This window comes from Xenopus laevis, chromosome 3S, assembly GCF_017654675.1.
Source record: "Xenopus laevis strain J_2021 chromosome 3S, Xenopus_laevis_v10.1, whole genome shotgun sequence".
Classification (NCBI taxonomy): Eukaryota; Metazoa; Chordata; class Amphibia; order Anura; family Pipidae; genus Xenopus; species Xenopus laevis.
In genome coordinates this window covers 35,533,481-35,548,991 of record NC_054376.1, presented here as the reverse complement: position 1 = coordinate 35,548,991, position 15,511 = coordinate 35,533,481, and the positions used below count along the sequence as shown (strand labels likewise).

The window sequence follows — 15,511 nt, the reverse complement described above, 5'->3', positions numbered from 1 at the left end:
GCACTGATTGAAGCTCTTGTCTAGGGAGCCAAACTACCTTGTGCCTGACCTGGCAAGGATGTCGCTCATATGTGAAAACAGTTAAGTCATATAAGACATAAATACATACGCCTCCTCCTCCCCTGTGTATAATACAGAACCCCAGCATATGATTAAACACCTTAGGGGCCCCTAACAATAATTTTCAAATGCTAACAAACCCCCAGAACAAATACCAAAGTATGGCACACACAGGAGCATAGGGAAGGCAGAACAGAGCAGGAGACAGGAATCAGGACCAGTCTGATATGTACTACATACAGTGACACAGTGCTGGTGCTCCATTAGCATTTTGAATAAAGTGTGAACAGGTGAACAATGTGGGCAGTTTCAGTCTGGGTCTCAGGTGTGAACAGTACAGGGGGATCACATGTGTGAACAATGCAGGGGATTATAGTGTGAATTTGAGGTTTAGACAATGCAGGGGCCAGTTAATCTCTGTAGTGATACCTTTTAAAGTTTACATATGGTAAACAGATACAGCAGACAGACATGATATGAAGGGCCACATAAGGGGGGGGGGGGTCGCCAGTTGGACAGCCCTGATCTACATCCATAAAACATTGCTGGCCTTCTGTTCCATCGAAAATATTTCTTAAATATTATATTGATTTATGAGAGAATTTCTAATGATTTATTTAACAAACAACTATTTCTGTGTAACCGTAATATAATAAATATCTGAATGAAAAGTATGTAACAGGAAGGTGATTAAGACAAGCTGATTGTGGACAATGTTTTGAGATCTACTGATCACCAGCTAAAGGTCCACTGGTAGATCCCGATCTACCTCTTGGGCACCCCTGCTATAGACATAAGTCTTCATTGTAGATTTAATTGCAAAGCATTTCCAGTATGTGCCAGTTATGCAGGAGGGTGCAGGTCTCTGTTTTAAATGAGCAAAAAAGGGTTACAGATTACAGTATATGCAAAAGAGGAGGTACTTCTAAAAGTGATATGAGGGGATATGAACGGTGTATTTATATGAACGGTTAACCTATGTGCTCTGTTTTGTCCATGGGAATTAAGTAAGGTTACTATGCATTAGAAGAAGAAGAAGGAACAGAATGTGCTTAGAGAAGTTCTTTACAGGAATACAGTGTACTTGGCTTCAGATCTGTCTGACAGGTACATATTGTCTGTGTCTTTGATGCTGTCTGACAGGCGTGTATTTTCATTTTTTGGGATTTGTCTGACAGGTGGGTATTGTATACAAGTCCTTGATGTCTCCCAAGGAACAAATGTCAGAGTCGTGCACTGGAAAATGAAGTGAAATAGATGGATGGATCTCCGGTATATTATTATTCCATCATGACAGCTCTATAAAAAGACAGAACATCGTCTCTTCTCTAAAATGAACGTGTATGCAAATCCCAAAGAAGCGGCAGAGATGGTCCATCTGTTATTGCATTAAGGGATGAGCAGAGGGGCGATAAAGTATCCTGCCTACCCCAGGAGAACTCTCCTGATCTTGTTGACATTCATTCTGAATTTAGTTTGCACCCGTTGAAGTCACAGAACCAGAGATCTGACAAGGTTATAGCAATACATAAAAAGGACAACCGACTAATGAATTGAGATTTCATCTCTCTTTTGAAATCGGAGAAAGCGTTTAGAGAGAACAGAAGGAAGAGCCACCTTTTCACAGTCATTGCAGTTTCTTACAGTGTACAATTATTATCCCAGATGTAAAGTTGTGGAGAGGATGTGTTTCATTATAGAGTACTTAAGCGAAGATATCCCATGTAAAAGCAGATGTAGACTTCCTGAGAACACTCCCAAGATATCCTAGATGAAGGGTTCTTGGAATGTGTTATCCCACATGTATGTTTCCTAAGAGTAGTTATCTCCTGCAACATACATCCCAACATTTTGGAAGCAGAAAGAGGGACAAAGATAGTCTGACCACTCCCATTTTTGTGGCCACACCCCCTAATTACCATGTTCATTTTACAAAATTTGGCAGGTTATGAAAAGTTTCTGTGGCCTGCTTATCTTAAATTGTTACAATTGCTTCTTTGCTTATCTTAAATTGTTACAAATGTATCTAAGTGCACCTGCCACGTATTCTGGGCTCTCTGCCAAAAGCCAATTAAGTTTTAGAAACTTTGTATCTTTTTCTGGCTGTTCAGTGCAGGAGATCAAAGAGAAAGTCGGGACATTTCAGGAAATTAAAATCCAGAACTGTGTGCCGAGCTGTCAAAATCGGGACTGTCTTGTGGAAAACAGGACAGTTTGGAGGTATGCCTGCAGCCCCAGGTTATGCTTTACTATCCATAATGTAGAGTTCCTGGGAGAAGTTGCAGTATGTATATTGGAGTGGGTACAATTTTGATAGTCTTTTTCTTTTGCTCAAATGCTTGTGATTCTTGGTTGTTTAAGGAGAAGCTAAAGGATGGCTCTCAGTATTAAGTCAACCTGTTAGTAAGGCCCCTCAGTGACAAAGGATATGCTGAGGACTAACAGAAAGTTTATTATGAGTAGTTTAACACAACAGCAAAGAGTAATAACACATAAAAACCACATAAATGGATGTGAGTCCTCTGGTGTAGGCTTGTAGTGCAGATAATAATATGCTAAGAATTGTCCAATCATAGCACCCGGGCACAACCCTGTTAGAAAATAGATTTGGAATTGCATTGATGTCTTCCACACTCATACACAGTAACTGACAGGAACTAGGCAAAAATACATTTCAAATGTTTGAGGATAATCACATTGGTCACATATTCTTCCCTATAAATACAGATAAACCATAGGAGAAAAAGAATGGCCCATAAAGTTGCACCCCCCCCCCCACTGTATCAGTCAGAGGTTCCCACCATATGAGTGTAGTTAAAACTTGACCTTTAATCGTAAATAGATAAAAGAAAAAAAGTATGCCCAGAATTTAACAAAAAAGGTTAAAAAGAAATTAGGAGAGAAAGCTATACCAACTCAAAGGTCACCATCTTATAGACGGATTATAGAGGGTTAAATGTAAGTGGATGACTAATCTCAATCAGTACATTCTTATCCTCTATTGTACAGTACTCGGCTTGTAATATGTAGGGTGATGGAATTTTTGTTAATGTGGATGTGGGTGGTTCTCACGCTGGATACGGGTGGATTTGGGCAGATGGGACTATAGGCAGGACACTGGAACTTTCCCCTAACGGCACCTGAGTGGAGCCTGTAAAGGGAGCAGCGCCGGTGGAACAAGTCTCCTTTATACTAATCAGCATTTCTAACAGGACAGGATATGCTACTAGAGCAGAGCAGTATAATGTACTGAGAATGGTTCACATATATATATATTTATATATCTAACAAAACTAGGGTTGCACCGAATCCAGGATTCGGTTCCGTCAGAATTCGGGCATTTTCAGCAGGATTCGGATTCAGCTGAATCCTTGTGCCTGGCCGAACTGAATCGGAATCCTTAAAATCATGTGACTTTTCATCACAAAACAAGGAACTAAAATGTTTTTTTTTTCATGCTCGGCTCTCTTTTTCCCTCCCCCTCACTGATTTGCATATGCAAATTAGGGTTCGGGATTCGTCCGAATCTTTCACAAAGGATTCGGGGGTTGGTCGAATTCAAAAAAAGTGGATGCGGTGCATCCCTAAACAAAACAGAATGTATATACAAGCCTGTATACTACAGAACTATAGAAAAAGCCTTCAGTACCTTCTTTGAGGTGTTGTTGCGAATCAGTCATTTCTCCTACATATAGATAAAGAATGGAATATTTTTTTATTCTGACTCGACTAAGAGCTATTGGCCAGGGTATTGTATGCGTAAAGGCCAGTGAATGCAAGTAATCTTTTCCCAGTAGTGAGGTTCTCTAGTTAAGGGCAGTAATGTGTTCAGCAGCAGCCCTGCTTTTCTCAGATTCCTCCCTGCTCTATATGTTGCAATTAGTAGTAATGGGGTCAGTTTGGAGCTTTGATCATTACAATGTGGTTCCTGTGGCCCTTACTTTACTTCTTACTAATGGTTATATGTACTCCCCAAATCCATCCAGCTAAACTCTAAAGCAGGATCAATTCAGTAAGGTCACTGATCCTCGGATGTTTAAGGAAAGAATGTAGCACATTATATTGTATTAAAGAAATATCAAAAGTGAACTAATATTTACTATATGGTACTGTCAGCCAGCATCCAGACTGCATATATACAGGAGCAGTGTTTCAGTTCCAGTGTTTTTGAAATGGGCCTAAACTATGTGATTGATTGTAAATCTTGTTTCTATTTATTGCTTTGTTTTTACCCCGCTGTACAGAATATATGTGTGTGTGGTCTAATTCTATGTACTGTATAGGCTAGGGTTGCCACCTGTCCAGTTTTCACACCCGGTTTTGAAAGGGCTGTTCAGGAGAAAACTGCCTATCCGGATTCCCAAATTAGGAAATCTGGACATAATACTGATGTAAATGGTATGGTGATCAGCCAATCGCTGATTGCCATGTTGGAAATCTCACCCCAACGTCATCAGCCCCTCCCCTACAGCACTGGTCCCTCCTCCTCCATCACTTACCCCGCCCCACAACGTCACCCACCCTGCCCCGTGCCCAGAGTTGGGCAACCCTAGTATAGGCTGTATTCGCTAGCATTCAGGGATGTTGCCTTTATTAAAAAATCTGGTTGCTTCTTTATTTTACAGTTAGCTGTATCAATGACTTTTACTCATATTGCACAAATCAACTCATTTTTTAACCCCCCCCCCTTTTCTTCATCCTTTTACCGAGGGCTAAAGGTCATGATGGGACCATGAGAATGGCACCTCCAGGTAAATGTATTGATTGTGCAGATGGACGGAGATCGATAAGTGACTTACTGACCTTGTGGTTTATACATGGTGACCAGTTCTTGCCTGCAGCTGTCTTCTGGGTGGACACGCAGCGGGGGACACACGTCAGAAACAAGTTCTAATTCTGCTGTGGCAGGTATAATAAAAACCTTATTTTTATTCCACTAATTAATTATTGAATATAGTGCTTAGCAAGGACATGCATACATGCTAGCACAGCAGATCTTTCCAGCACGTGTAATTGTCGGTGCATTGGAGTGTAGAAGGCATCTGATGGAGCATATAAAAGACATCAAAGCAAAAGCGAAAGAACAGAAAAAGTCAACCAAAGTTACAACATTAGAAGCTAGAATATGGTAAATGCAGTACCCCAATGACAGGAACTAGTGCAATATGTTGGCGCTCATGTTAATAATAATAGTGCAGAGATACTTTACCAACTGGCAGTTACACAAACACCCTTATTTAACAGAACTGTAATACATACTGCATACTTTACATAGAATACAGTATATAATTGTTCCATTAAAGGGGTTGTTTACCTTCAAATAACAAGTTGTTTTCTGATAGATCACCAGAAATAATGACTTTTTTCAATTATTTTTCATCTTCTATGTATCAACGTTTTTCTAATATTGAAGTGCAAAGTGTCTTTTTTCATCTTCTGAAGCAGCTCTGGGAGGGAGTGTCAGCGACCCAGTAAACTATTCTAAATGGATACATATAGTTAATACATTTCTTATCTTTGTCCCTGCTGAGCAGCATCTCTGGGTTTCATTACAGACGGCTGTTAGAATTGATACAATAGTTGCTAATACTCCAGAGATGCTGCTGAGAAATGTATCAACTAAATGTTTAACAGTTTAGAGTCTGCACCTGAATTACTGAGCTGCCAGACTCAAACACCAGAGACAGGGACATTCAACTTTAAACTTAGATTTTGGAAAAACCAGTATAAAATAAATAATGGAAAGTCAATGAAAAAAGTCTTTATTTCTGGGGAACTATCTGAAAACAACTCAACTGGAAAAAAAGTGTTTGGAAGGTGAACAACCCATTTAATACAATTGCCAGCTTTGTTGCACTGTAAGCCTGGTTAAATAAAGGCTCTTTACGGTACAATGGAAGGCATTAATTAAGAGATCGGGATCAGCCCAGAAATGTGTGCAGATTTTCCCTGTATACTGTATAGAAGTTCTTCCGTTGCCATGATAACACAGTGGTTTTTTTTTTGTGTGAGTGGAGGAAGACAATTCATTAGTTATTGCAAAGTACTCTTAGCCACCCAAGCACATGGGGAGAAGATAATATGGGTTTAATATAAATGGGGAAATATCCTGTTTTAAGCATTATAATAGTTCCCTGAGCAATAATTGCTCCCTGTGAACCATAAGTGTGTGCGCTCTGTAATGTATGTGTAAAATGGCAAATATAGTCACTTGTTAGTCTTAACTCCTTCCTTCCTGCAGTCTTTTTTTATTTAATTTTACAGCCTAACATAATTTATTGGTAAATATCAGTGGTTTACCCTCAATGTGCTGGGCCCCCACAGAGGTGCACTAGCAGACCTCTGACCCCTACCTTCCCCTTGAAAGTAGCCACCAAAAGCAAACCGTGAGAGTGTAGCTACCAGTACGCTTATTCACTAAAATGCAAAGTTGGAGAACTTTCGCTAACGTTTGTTTCGTTTCATATAGGTTATATACATCTTTATTAGTGATGTTGGGGAAATGACTTGAAGTGGCCACTTTAGATGGCAAAAGAGATCATCTATCAACGTAGACATGAGCCCACCCTAAAACAAATGTGGTATGACCCTGAAATGGTTAAAAAAAATGTTATAACAAAATTTTTTTTATATCATTTACAACTTTTAAATACAATCCCACTTTAAATTATGAAAAAACGCCAGCGGCATACAGGATATGATGTCACCGACATGAGGAGGATGTAGCTTCATCTTATCAGTTCGCCAGGTCTAAGCTGGTGAAGGAAACTCTGGCGATAGGGGTAACGTTATGGAAAATTCGCACTTTATTGAATTTGCGGAGTAACAATCGTTCGATTGAGTGAAAATTAGACTGGCAACAGGCAGTTATGTCCCTTTTGCTGGGTCCATTGCATTTCAAGGTTTTACCCAGTAAGTGATGGTGTTTAAGGGTTTAAAACATGCTCAGCGCAGTCTCTTCTTGGGTACATGAGAGGGTATGAGCGGTGACAGACCCTGGTTAGGGAAAGTTTATTTAGCAGCAGAAGTTCGTGTAATAGTCACTCTAGGAGCAAAAGTTAGAGGCAGGTATTTAATGAGTAGCACACTTACACTTACTTGATTAGCCGGGCCCCCCATCCTTCTGAGAGCTGCTGACTTTGGGATGGCATGGACGTTTAAGGGGCCCTGGCCACCAATTTTCTCATAATGTCGAGGGGGGGCCCTGGCCACCAATTTTTCTGAGAGCTGCTTACTTTGGGATGGCATGGACGTTTAAGGGGCCCTGGCCACCAATTTTTTTTCTCATGTGGGGTCCTAGCCACCAATATTTTTTAAACGGGGGGCCCTGGCCACAAATATTTTTTTATGGGGGGCCCTGACCACCAATATCTTTTTATTTTTTATTAACATGTGGGAACCCTAGTCACCAATATTTTTTTTGTTTTTTTACGGTGTGGTGGGGGGCGGACCTGTGGGTGGGGAGGGCAGAACTGTAGGTGGGGCTTGCGGTGGGTGCAGCCCAGGGGGCCCAGGAAATTTTGTTGAATGGGGCCCTTCGATTTCTGATGGAGGTACTGTCCCTGGTGCTGGGGAACATCACCAAGACAGGCTGCACTACCCCCTGAGAGGGATCTACTGGCAATATCAGAAAGTGTGAAGGTTTTCTATTGTGTGCTGTGATTGTACTTGGAGAGCTATACTGCCTGCCTGCTGTGAGCCATATCAGAAGTTATCTGTTGGAAGCAATTAATCTTGACTGCTGTTACTTTCATCCTGATTGATCTGTGCACCAGGAGACACCCACGATCCACCTGAGGGTAAGGTGCTTAAAGGGGCCACTACACACTGCAGTGAGTTGCCCACAGCCAAAGGGTCTCCAGGGTACACTGTCTGCAAGTCACAGTACTCACACACTTGTAAGGACCACCCATGGGTGTGCTACACTAGCATAGGCCTTGTTTTTGTAATAGCGCACTATAATAGTGTCCGGTGAGAACAGGACAGCAAGAATATGCATCTTAGGCCCTATCAAGAAGCAAGAGGGTGTAGTGTTCCAGCTGTTAATGTGCCAGACAGGGTTGGAGTGAGTTTTCGGGATATACTATAGATAGGCTCTGATTGTTCCTGGCAGGAGTCCAACCGAAGTTTTAAGACCAACTGCAGAGACCTGGAAATCCGGTGCCTCAGGCTAAGTCCTGTAGAGTGTTGACTGGACTCCTAGAGAGGCACTGGAGGCTGATGGTGAGAGTGGGACACTGAAGGGACTTGTAATGCCTAAATGCCTGTGTTCACCTGACTCTTTAAATCTGAGCATGTCTAGATTGTGAAGGGTATACTGGTGTTATATGGAAATGTAAACGGGCATAAACTGTAAGTGAACCTTGGCAAAAAGAAAAAAATAAAACATTTCGGATTTACAAGTCTTTTACAAATCTTTGCCCAGTCAAATTGATTTAAAATGAAGCAAGCCAATAGTTACCTCAAATGGTGCCTATGGCTGACTTGGCCGATCAAATTCTGCCCATGTTACTACATATTATAACTGCCATTGATTTTGTGCCATTGCTTGTAACAGCCCTTAAGCCATTTATTCACTTGCTATGATTACTGGATACCTGGTTTGTTCCACTAATGGGAATTGTATCTACATTGTGTTTTCTATGGCACACACAGCAAAAAGCTATGAAGCACTTGCTCCAAATCCCATCAGCAGCTGAATTTAATGGCCTGTCGTTTCTAATGAATAACTGTTGTGCTTATTTCAAGTTTCACTTATTCCGATCTCTAATTTATGACCAGTTTATGTTTTTTTATGCACTGCATACAGTTAATGTGAAGGAGTCAATGACTGGTGAGAATTTCCCAGATAGTCTATAGCAGATTTCCCCTAAAGACCAAGTGCTCTGTGCTGTATTCCATTATAGAACAGCTTCAGTGCTAGCAGGACAGCTTAAATAAATGCTATATGCTGGCATCATGTACTGCTTCATTTATCACCTGGGCAGCAACCCTTAGCAACCAAATAGTGATTAGCTTTTTTTTCCAGCCAGTTACAGGTAAAAAAAGTGAAAGCAAAAATTTAATTGGCTGCCATGGGTTACTTGGGTGCCAAATAGCCCAGTGCAGGTATGGGATCGGTTATCTGGACATCCGTTATCCAGAAAGCTCTGAATTATGGAAAGGCCGTCTCTCCATATCCAAATAATCCAAATTTTTAAAAACAATTTCCTTTTTCTCTATAACAATAAAACAGTAGCTTGTACTTGATCCCAACTAAAATATAATTAATCCTTATTGGAGGCAAAACTAGCCTATTGGGTTTATTTAATGTTTAAAGTATTTTTTAGAAGACTTAACGTATGAAGATCCAAATTATGGAAAGATGTCAGACTGGGGTGTCTGGGACCCACTGGGGCTGCCGCCTGGGGGGGCCCCCCATCCCCATCCCAGTTGTGATTGCCACACTTACCCGCCAAACTGTGAATCTTGCTTACCTCTTGCGAACATGATTACGTGGGAGTGCCAGTGCCCACAGTTGCCAGCGGGGGAGGTGGATCTGGATCAGTGGGGCCCACTGGATTTTCCTCTAGTGTCCTGCTGTCCCTGCTCGACCCTGATGGTGGTTACCAGGGCTGGAAGTAGGGGTATACAGAAGAATGTTCCTAGGGTGCAATGATGAGGGGGCACTGTGCATTCCCTAGATTCAACCTGCCCTAAGTAGGTAGTTCTGTGGATACTGCACTGAGTGGGGTACCAAAAAAATGATTGGGTGTGTGTGTGTGGGGGGGTGGGGTGGAATTGAGGCTTACTTTGAGCTCCAGGAACTATAGGCCTGGCAATGGTGGTTACTGAACTAGAGAAATCACACTGACTGACCTGCTCCAGGCTTTCAGTATTTATGCTCCTGGTCAGCAAATCCCTGCAGCAGAGCCTGAAAGAGATTATGTGGTCAAACATGGCTTCCACTGACTTCCCTGGGCAGCTCATTTGGTGCACAGTTATGATGGAACAGAGAGTCTTGTTATCCAACATCATTTAAGATAGGACAGCTAGCGTTAGGGCAGCTTGCATTGAGCTAACCTCTGGTGAGAGATAGGAGTAGGCCAGCTAGCTGAGCAGTTAAGGCTCCACCGAGGAGGAATGGAGGGTTTACTGACTTTACAGCACCTACCAGTCAAGGATACAGGCAAATCCCCTTTGAGGTGTGCTAGGTGTAATAAGTAAGACATTTCTCAGTTCTCAGTTGCTATTCATCTGTGTAATTGGGAATCATTAAGGACTGGTATGAAGCTGTATTGTGACAGTGAATCAAGTCCAGGCCCAGATTTGTGGAAAGGCCACCAAGCCCGGGCCTAGGGCAGCAGAATTTTAGGGGGCGGCATGCTGCCCAACCACACCAACACTGGTTCAGAAACACTGGGGATATAAGAAGAAGATACAATTCCCTGTGCAACAATCCCCATTGCTCCGGTCCCGATGATGAAAAATTGTGCAAATAAAGGGGAGGGGATGGGGTGACCAACTGCAGCGGGCCTAGGGGCGCCCGCAATGTAAATCTGGCCCTGATCAAGTCTGTGAGTTTATCTGCAGATCATACAGATGACTCTCCAGTTTATTCAACACTACACCTCCTCTGGTATGCACAGAAAGGATAGTGGCCATTCAATTTGGCTTTGTTTCGTAAAATAGTCTCTGTGACGCAAATAAAACCCTGCGCGGCTTCATTTTTCTTATTACTTCACCCAGCACACTGAGCCTAATTCTGTGGTGTGGGAGAAGGACATGGGCTGGAATTTGACCTATTTTGGAACTTAAAGCAGCCTAGGAGCAAACACTGATCAAACTGAAGCTGCTATGGGAGGCAGGTCTGCTGTGCAGAAATGTGATGTGTGTTCCACTATAGACTGTAACTATATGTTTACATGAACATATTCATTTCCACCTACACTTGTCCTTGTGCACTTTCCTCTCTTGTCACCATTACTAAGGTCACTTTCTAGGACAATGCATCCCTAGCACGAGCTCTACAGTGTGCAACACAAGAAACAGGGCAAACTAAGGACATGACCTCAGGGTAGTTATTTAAAGGAGACATATTGTGTAAAAACACAAATGTGGCAGTGCATTATACTTTTTTAAATATAGAAGAAATGTACTGAAAATTCTTGTGATTTTTGGGCTGATTTTTTTTGAGAATTTCTGCGAAAACCCTACTAGTCCCACCCATCTGTTCTGCTTCCTGTTGCTTCCTTTTCCAGGCTGTGCACAGGAGCTGGTGGCACTCAGAACACCGCACTGTAGAACAGGAACCAGAATATAGGCTGACCTGATAGGGAACTGAAGCCTCTCTTTGCTTGTGATTGGCTGTCCTTCTCCTGCTGTGCTTTGGGTACGCATTTGAAACATTGACAGGGACCCTAGTAGATCTATAGGAAGCTCCAATAAAGGGACCCCTTTTAACGTTAATGATCATTTTTAGCCAAAAGTGAAACTAGCACAAATATTTCATATATTACTGCCTACAAGGAGGAGTTTTTAGTTATGCTAAATGTTTCCTTTAGCAACTGAATTACTTATAGGAGATCAGTCAAGGAAAAATAGCAACAGCTGTTGATATTGATCAGATATTGATGAATTTTGATATAGAACTATATGGGCATGTTTAGGCATCAACCCTCTAGGAAGAGTTTTAAACATTTTTCCCCCTTTATTTTAAATGCTGTGAACATGTGGAACTCTTTGCTTAGTGACTATCTTCTCAGGTACAGTATGTACAGCAAGTAGCAAGATGCTCTAGGCTTAACCATGCTCACAAGGGTACTGGCTGGGGAAGGGTTGCAGCCAAATCCACTGGGAGCAGTAGAAGACTGGGTGTTGGCAAAGTCATTTCCAGCTTGTTTCTTGCTTGTTGTTTTCATAAAGCAAGAACTTTCCTTAAAGAATAAGGGAAATAAAATCAACGGGGGAAGGGGGTGCCTATTTATCAGACACCCCTTGAATTCTTTTCCTGGGCTGTGCTCCTCTTTGTTGAAAAATGCACTGGCCCAGAGTATTGTAGCCGCTTCCATATGGTCATTTTGGCTATCCAGGACTGTGCACACCTGCAGTGTATCTTGCACATGTGAAGTATAGTGAAAATCAGACAGAAGTATATATTCTACTAGTCCTAGACAGTGGAAAGTAGAAAAGTGGCTAAGCATGGTGTGCAGAGCTGTTTAGAGTATCCCCCCCTATATGTCTTACTCAATATGTCTTACTCAAGCTCTTTATTAGATATTACCCCCCGAAGTATAAAACCTTTGCTGAATTTATTTATGGCTGCCGCTAAAAAAAAGCTTTTTTTTTTTTTTTACCATTGATTAAAGAAGGATTCTCCTTTGGTAACAGATATAATTTCATATCTGAATCAACTAAGCTGTCAATGTAAATTTAAATGAAGGTAAATTCAGTGAATCTTTCAAAAATACTTGGTCACTATTTTGAAGAGTTTGATTCCAAAAATAAAGATCAGATGGCTAAGTTCCTCCATATCTAATTTAACGCATTAGTCTGGAAACAATGGTTAATCTTTATTTAATTATGTCTATTTTTATTCCTTCACATCCACTGGGTATACTGATGGCACAAACTGATGTTAATTGTTTCTGAGGTTTCTTTTCAATCTTCTTTTTGTTATTCTCATAATTTGAAAACGTATCAAATGTCGTGTCATTTATGTCACTGGTTATACGATACTGCGTGTTATATCCATCACTTAAACGTACATGTCTTATTATTGTAAAACTTCAATAAAATGTTTGAAAATTGAGTATCACCCAGGCCAGACCATTTTTCAGCAAAGAGGAGCTGAAAAATGGTCATGATTTGAACGATAAGGAATAAGAATTATTACCATCCTCATAAAATGGGTTTAGTTGACATATTTGGATGTTCCTCCGAATTATATTTTTATGAAGATATATATCTTTATACAGTAGATATATATGCAGTATATCAGTTGTTTATTTTAGAAAGAAAACTAGTGATGTCTTAGCTGTTGCTGCTGCTGGTAATGGAAGTCTGGGAGTTGGAAAGGAAGCTTTGAATGAACCAAGTTAAATACAGTATTTGTGCAACTGTGTGTGTGATTTCCAATGGACCATTTTTTCTGACTCCAATCCTGCAAATTCAGGTTGTCTGGTCAACTGTGTACTTTAGATTTAGAGCCATTAGGCCCCTATGGTTTTGGGCAGTGATGTAATTATAGAGAAAGCAGACCCGACGGTTGGGGAAAATCCAGGGAACAGGGGGACCCAGAAAGCAGGGACCACTTCCTCTATAGTTCTAGAGAATCCCTCCCCAGCTGTTCACCTACCTGTGAGTGGGGACTCCAGAGAGGGAGGACATAGGAAGGCAAGAAAATGAGGGGGGGGACGGGACATCACTGGTTTTGGGTAATGACACACAGGAAGTTTTGACCATTGCTGCACTTCACTGAAGAACAACAGAGGTCCAAATACCCATCTGCCAGTCACTACTCCAAATATAGTAGAATATACAGTAAAGCACCCTGTCTGAGGCACATAGGGGTAAATTTACTGTAAAGGGCGAAGTGACTAACGCTGGCGACAATTCGCCAGTGTTACCACTTTTGGGCACTTTGCCGATTTACTAACGGTGCAGGCGACAATTCGCTAGTGAAGGAGATAGACGCTAGTGCTGATTCTCACTCTAATGACAGGCGACTTTTCACTCTGGCGAATGGACGTTACTCCGCAAATTCACTAAGATGCGGATTTTACTGAACGTTACCTCTTTCGCCAGACTTGCCTTCGCCAGCTCAGACCAGGCGAAGTGCATTGGAGTGCATAGAACATCGTCAATCTTCAGTTACTTACATAATAATTTTTGAGTGGAAAATCTTCTAAGTCCAAAAAACACAGGCAACTTTTCAGTTTTTCAGGGTGATAGGCTGCAAAGGGCATAATTATTTTTTTCGTGTACCTGGTTTCCCCCATACATTTTCTAACGTACGGAACATTATTTTAAAGTGGGCTCATGTGTAGGGCATTAAAACAACTGTATTGGCTTTATTGAGGTTCCCTGGACTTGTGTTATTAACAGTGTAAATGTAATGTATAAGCTGCAACATGTAACATACAGACCTGCATTCAAGCTTAAATTTTCTGCCCTATGCAAATTAGCCTGAGCGAAATCCTCTACGCAGACTTGAATGCTAGCGCTTCTTCGTTTTTATTTGCTCGCGTTGCCGAAGTAACACTAGCGAAAATTTGCCAGTGTCCGATGCCCAGGACAAAACTTTGCATTTCAGTAAATTAGCGTTGTTTGAGCGAATTTTTGCCTGGTGAAGTGTTGCGATGGCTGCAAATTTTGACCTCTGGTGGAGGATAGTGGCAATAAAAATGCCCCATGTGCCATAACCCTTATTCAGTTATATGACTGGAAACATCATGTGTAATGGTATGGAGCTTGTTTCATCAGTTAAGACATTACACAATCACTGAAAAAAATGGAAATACGATATATGACCTCAAATAACAAATAGCTGTTTTGCTTATTTCCATCACAAAACTGTCATATTTTCACTTTAGGAAGACAGAGTCTTCACAGATTTCTAAGGTTTAGGTTTATCAGCCTTTGGTCAAAAGCTCCTTTACATGTGCAAACGCCTCGGATGAAAAGCCTCATTCTATCAGCAGAAATGACTGCCTTTGTGAAGGTGAAAGAAAAAAGAACTGATTTAAGCTGACTTTTGCCAGAAAGTCCAAAGACAGACAATAACAGCCCTTTCAGTGTTAAACATTACAGAGGCAATAGGAATCATTATACTGTATACTGGAACCCACAATAACGCGCAAAGGCAGGCAGAAGAAGCATGAGACCCGCATTAGCTAATGATAGAGTTAAGAAAAATCGCCTATAAATCTACATCCAAGGTACCGGCCTGCAGATTAACTCCTGAGCAGAGTCGATCACTATACACGCTGTACGTACCCGCTAAACCCATAATTGTCAGTGTTCTTTTAAATCAAACAAACAACCGTGTGTTTGGAAGCTCAATCTGTTTTGTTATGTTTTATTTCCAGTAACAAAAATGAAGGACACTATGGAGTGCAATTTTACTGCAGGTTGCTGAATTTTCCATCTGCAGGCAGAGGACACTCACTGTGTTATCTAATGTGAAACATTGCATTTTGTTTTTACTTTTGTTTGCTCTGCAGTTTACATAAAAAAATGACTTCAATGAGTCAAGTTTTACTGCCCTTGTTGTTTTGTAGCTCATAAAATAGAAGTAATTGCACAGACAATTGGCATCTACGGTTTCCACCTGTTCGATTTTGGACTGGACGGCTGCGTATTGTCTGACCAGGTAAAACCCACACAACAGATCTTTCTAATGGGCACGCCTGATGTCACAAGCCACTCCCTTGATGTAACTGATCATCCACTCTGCATCATCGCATTATCA

At 41.3% G+C, this 15,511-nt stretch overlaps 1 protein-coding gene across 1 annotated transcript in view; it reads left to right on the top strand.

The window, feature by feature from the left end:
- The window catches only part of LOC108712299 (fumarylacetoacetase), a 42,242-nt gene that overhangs the window by 25,328 nt on the left and 1,403 nt on the right, over positions 1–15,511 (top strand). The window contains exon 9 of the mRNA XM_018254547.2: positions 15,321–15,412. Within this exon, the coding sequence (XP_018110036.1) occupies positions 15,321–15,412 (92 nt within the window). The remainder of the gene's footprint in view (positions 1–15,320; positions 15,413–15,511) is intronic.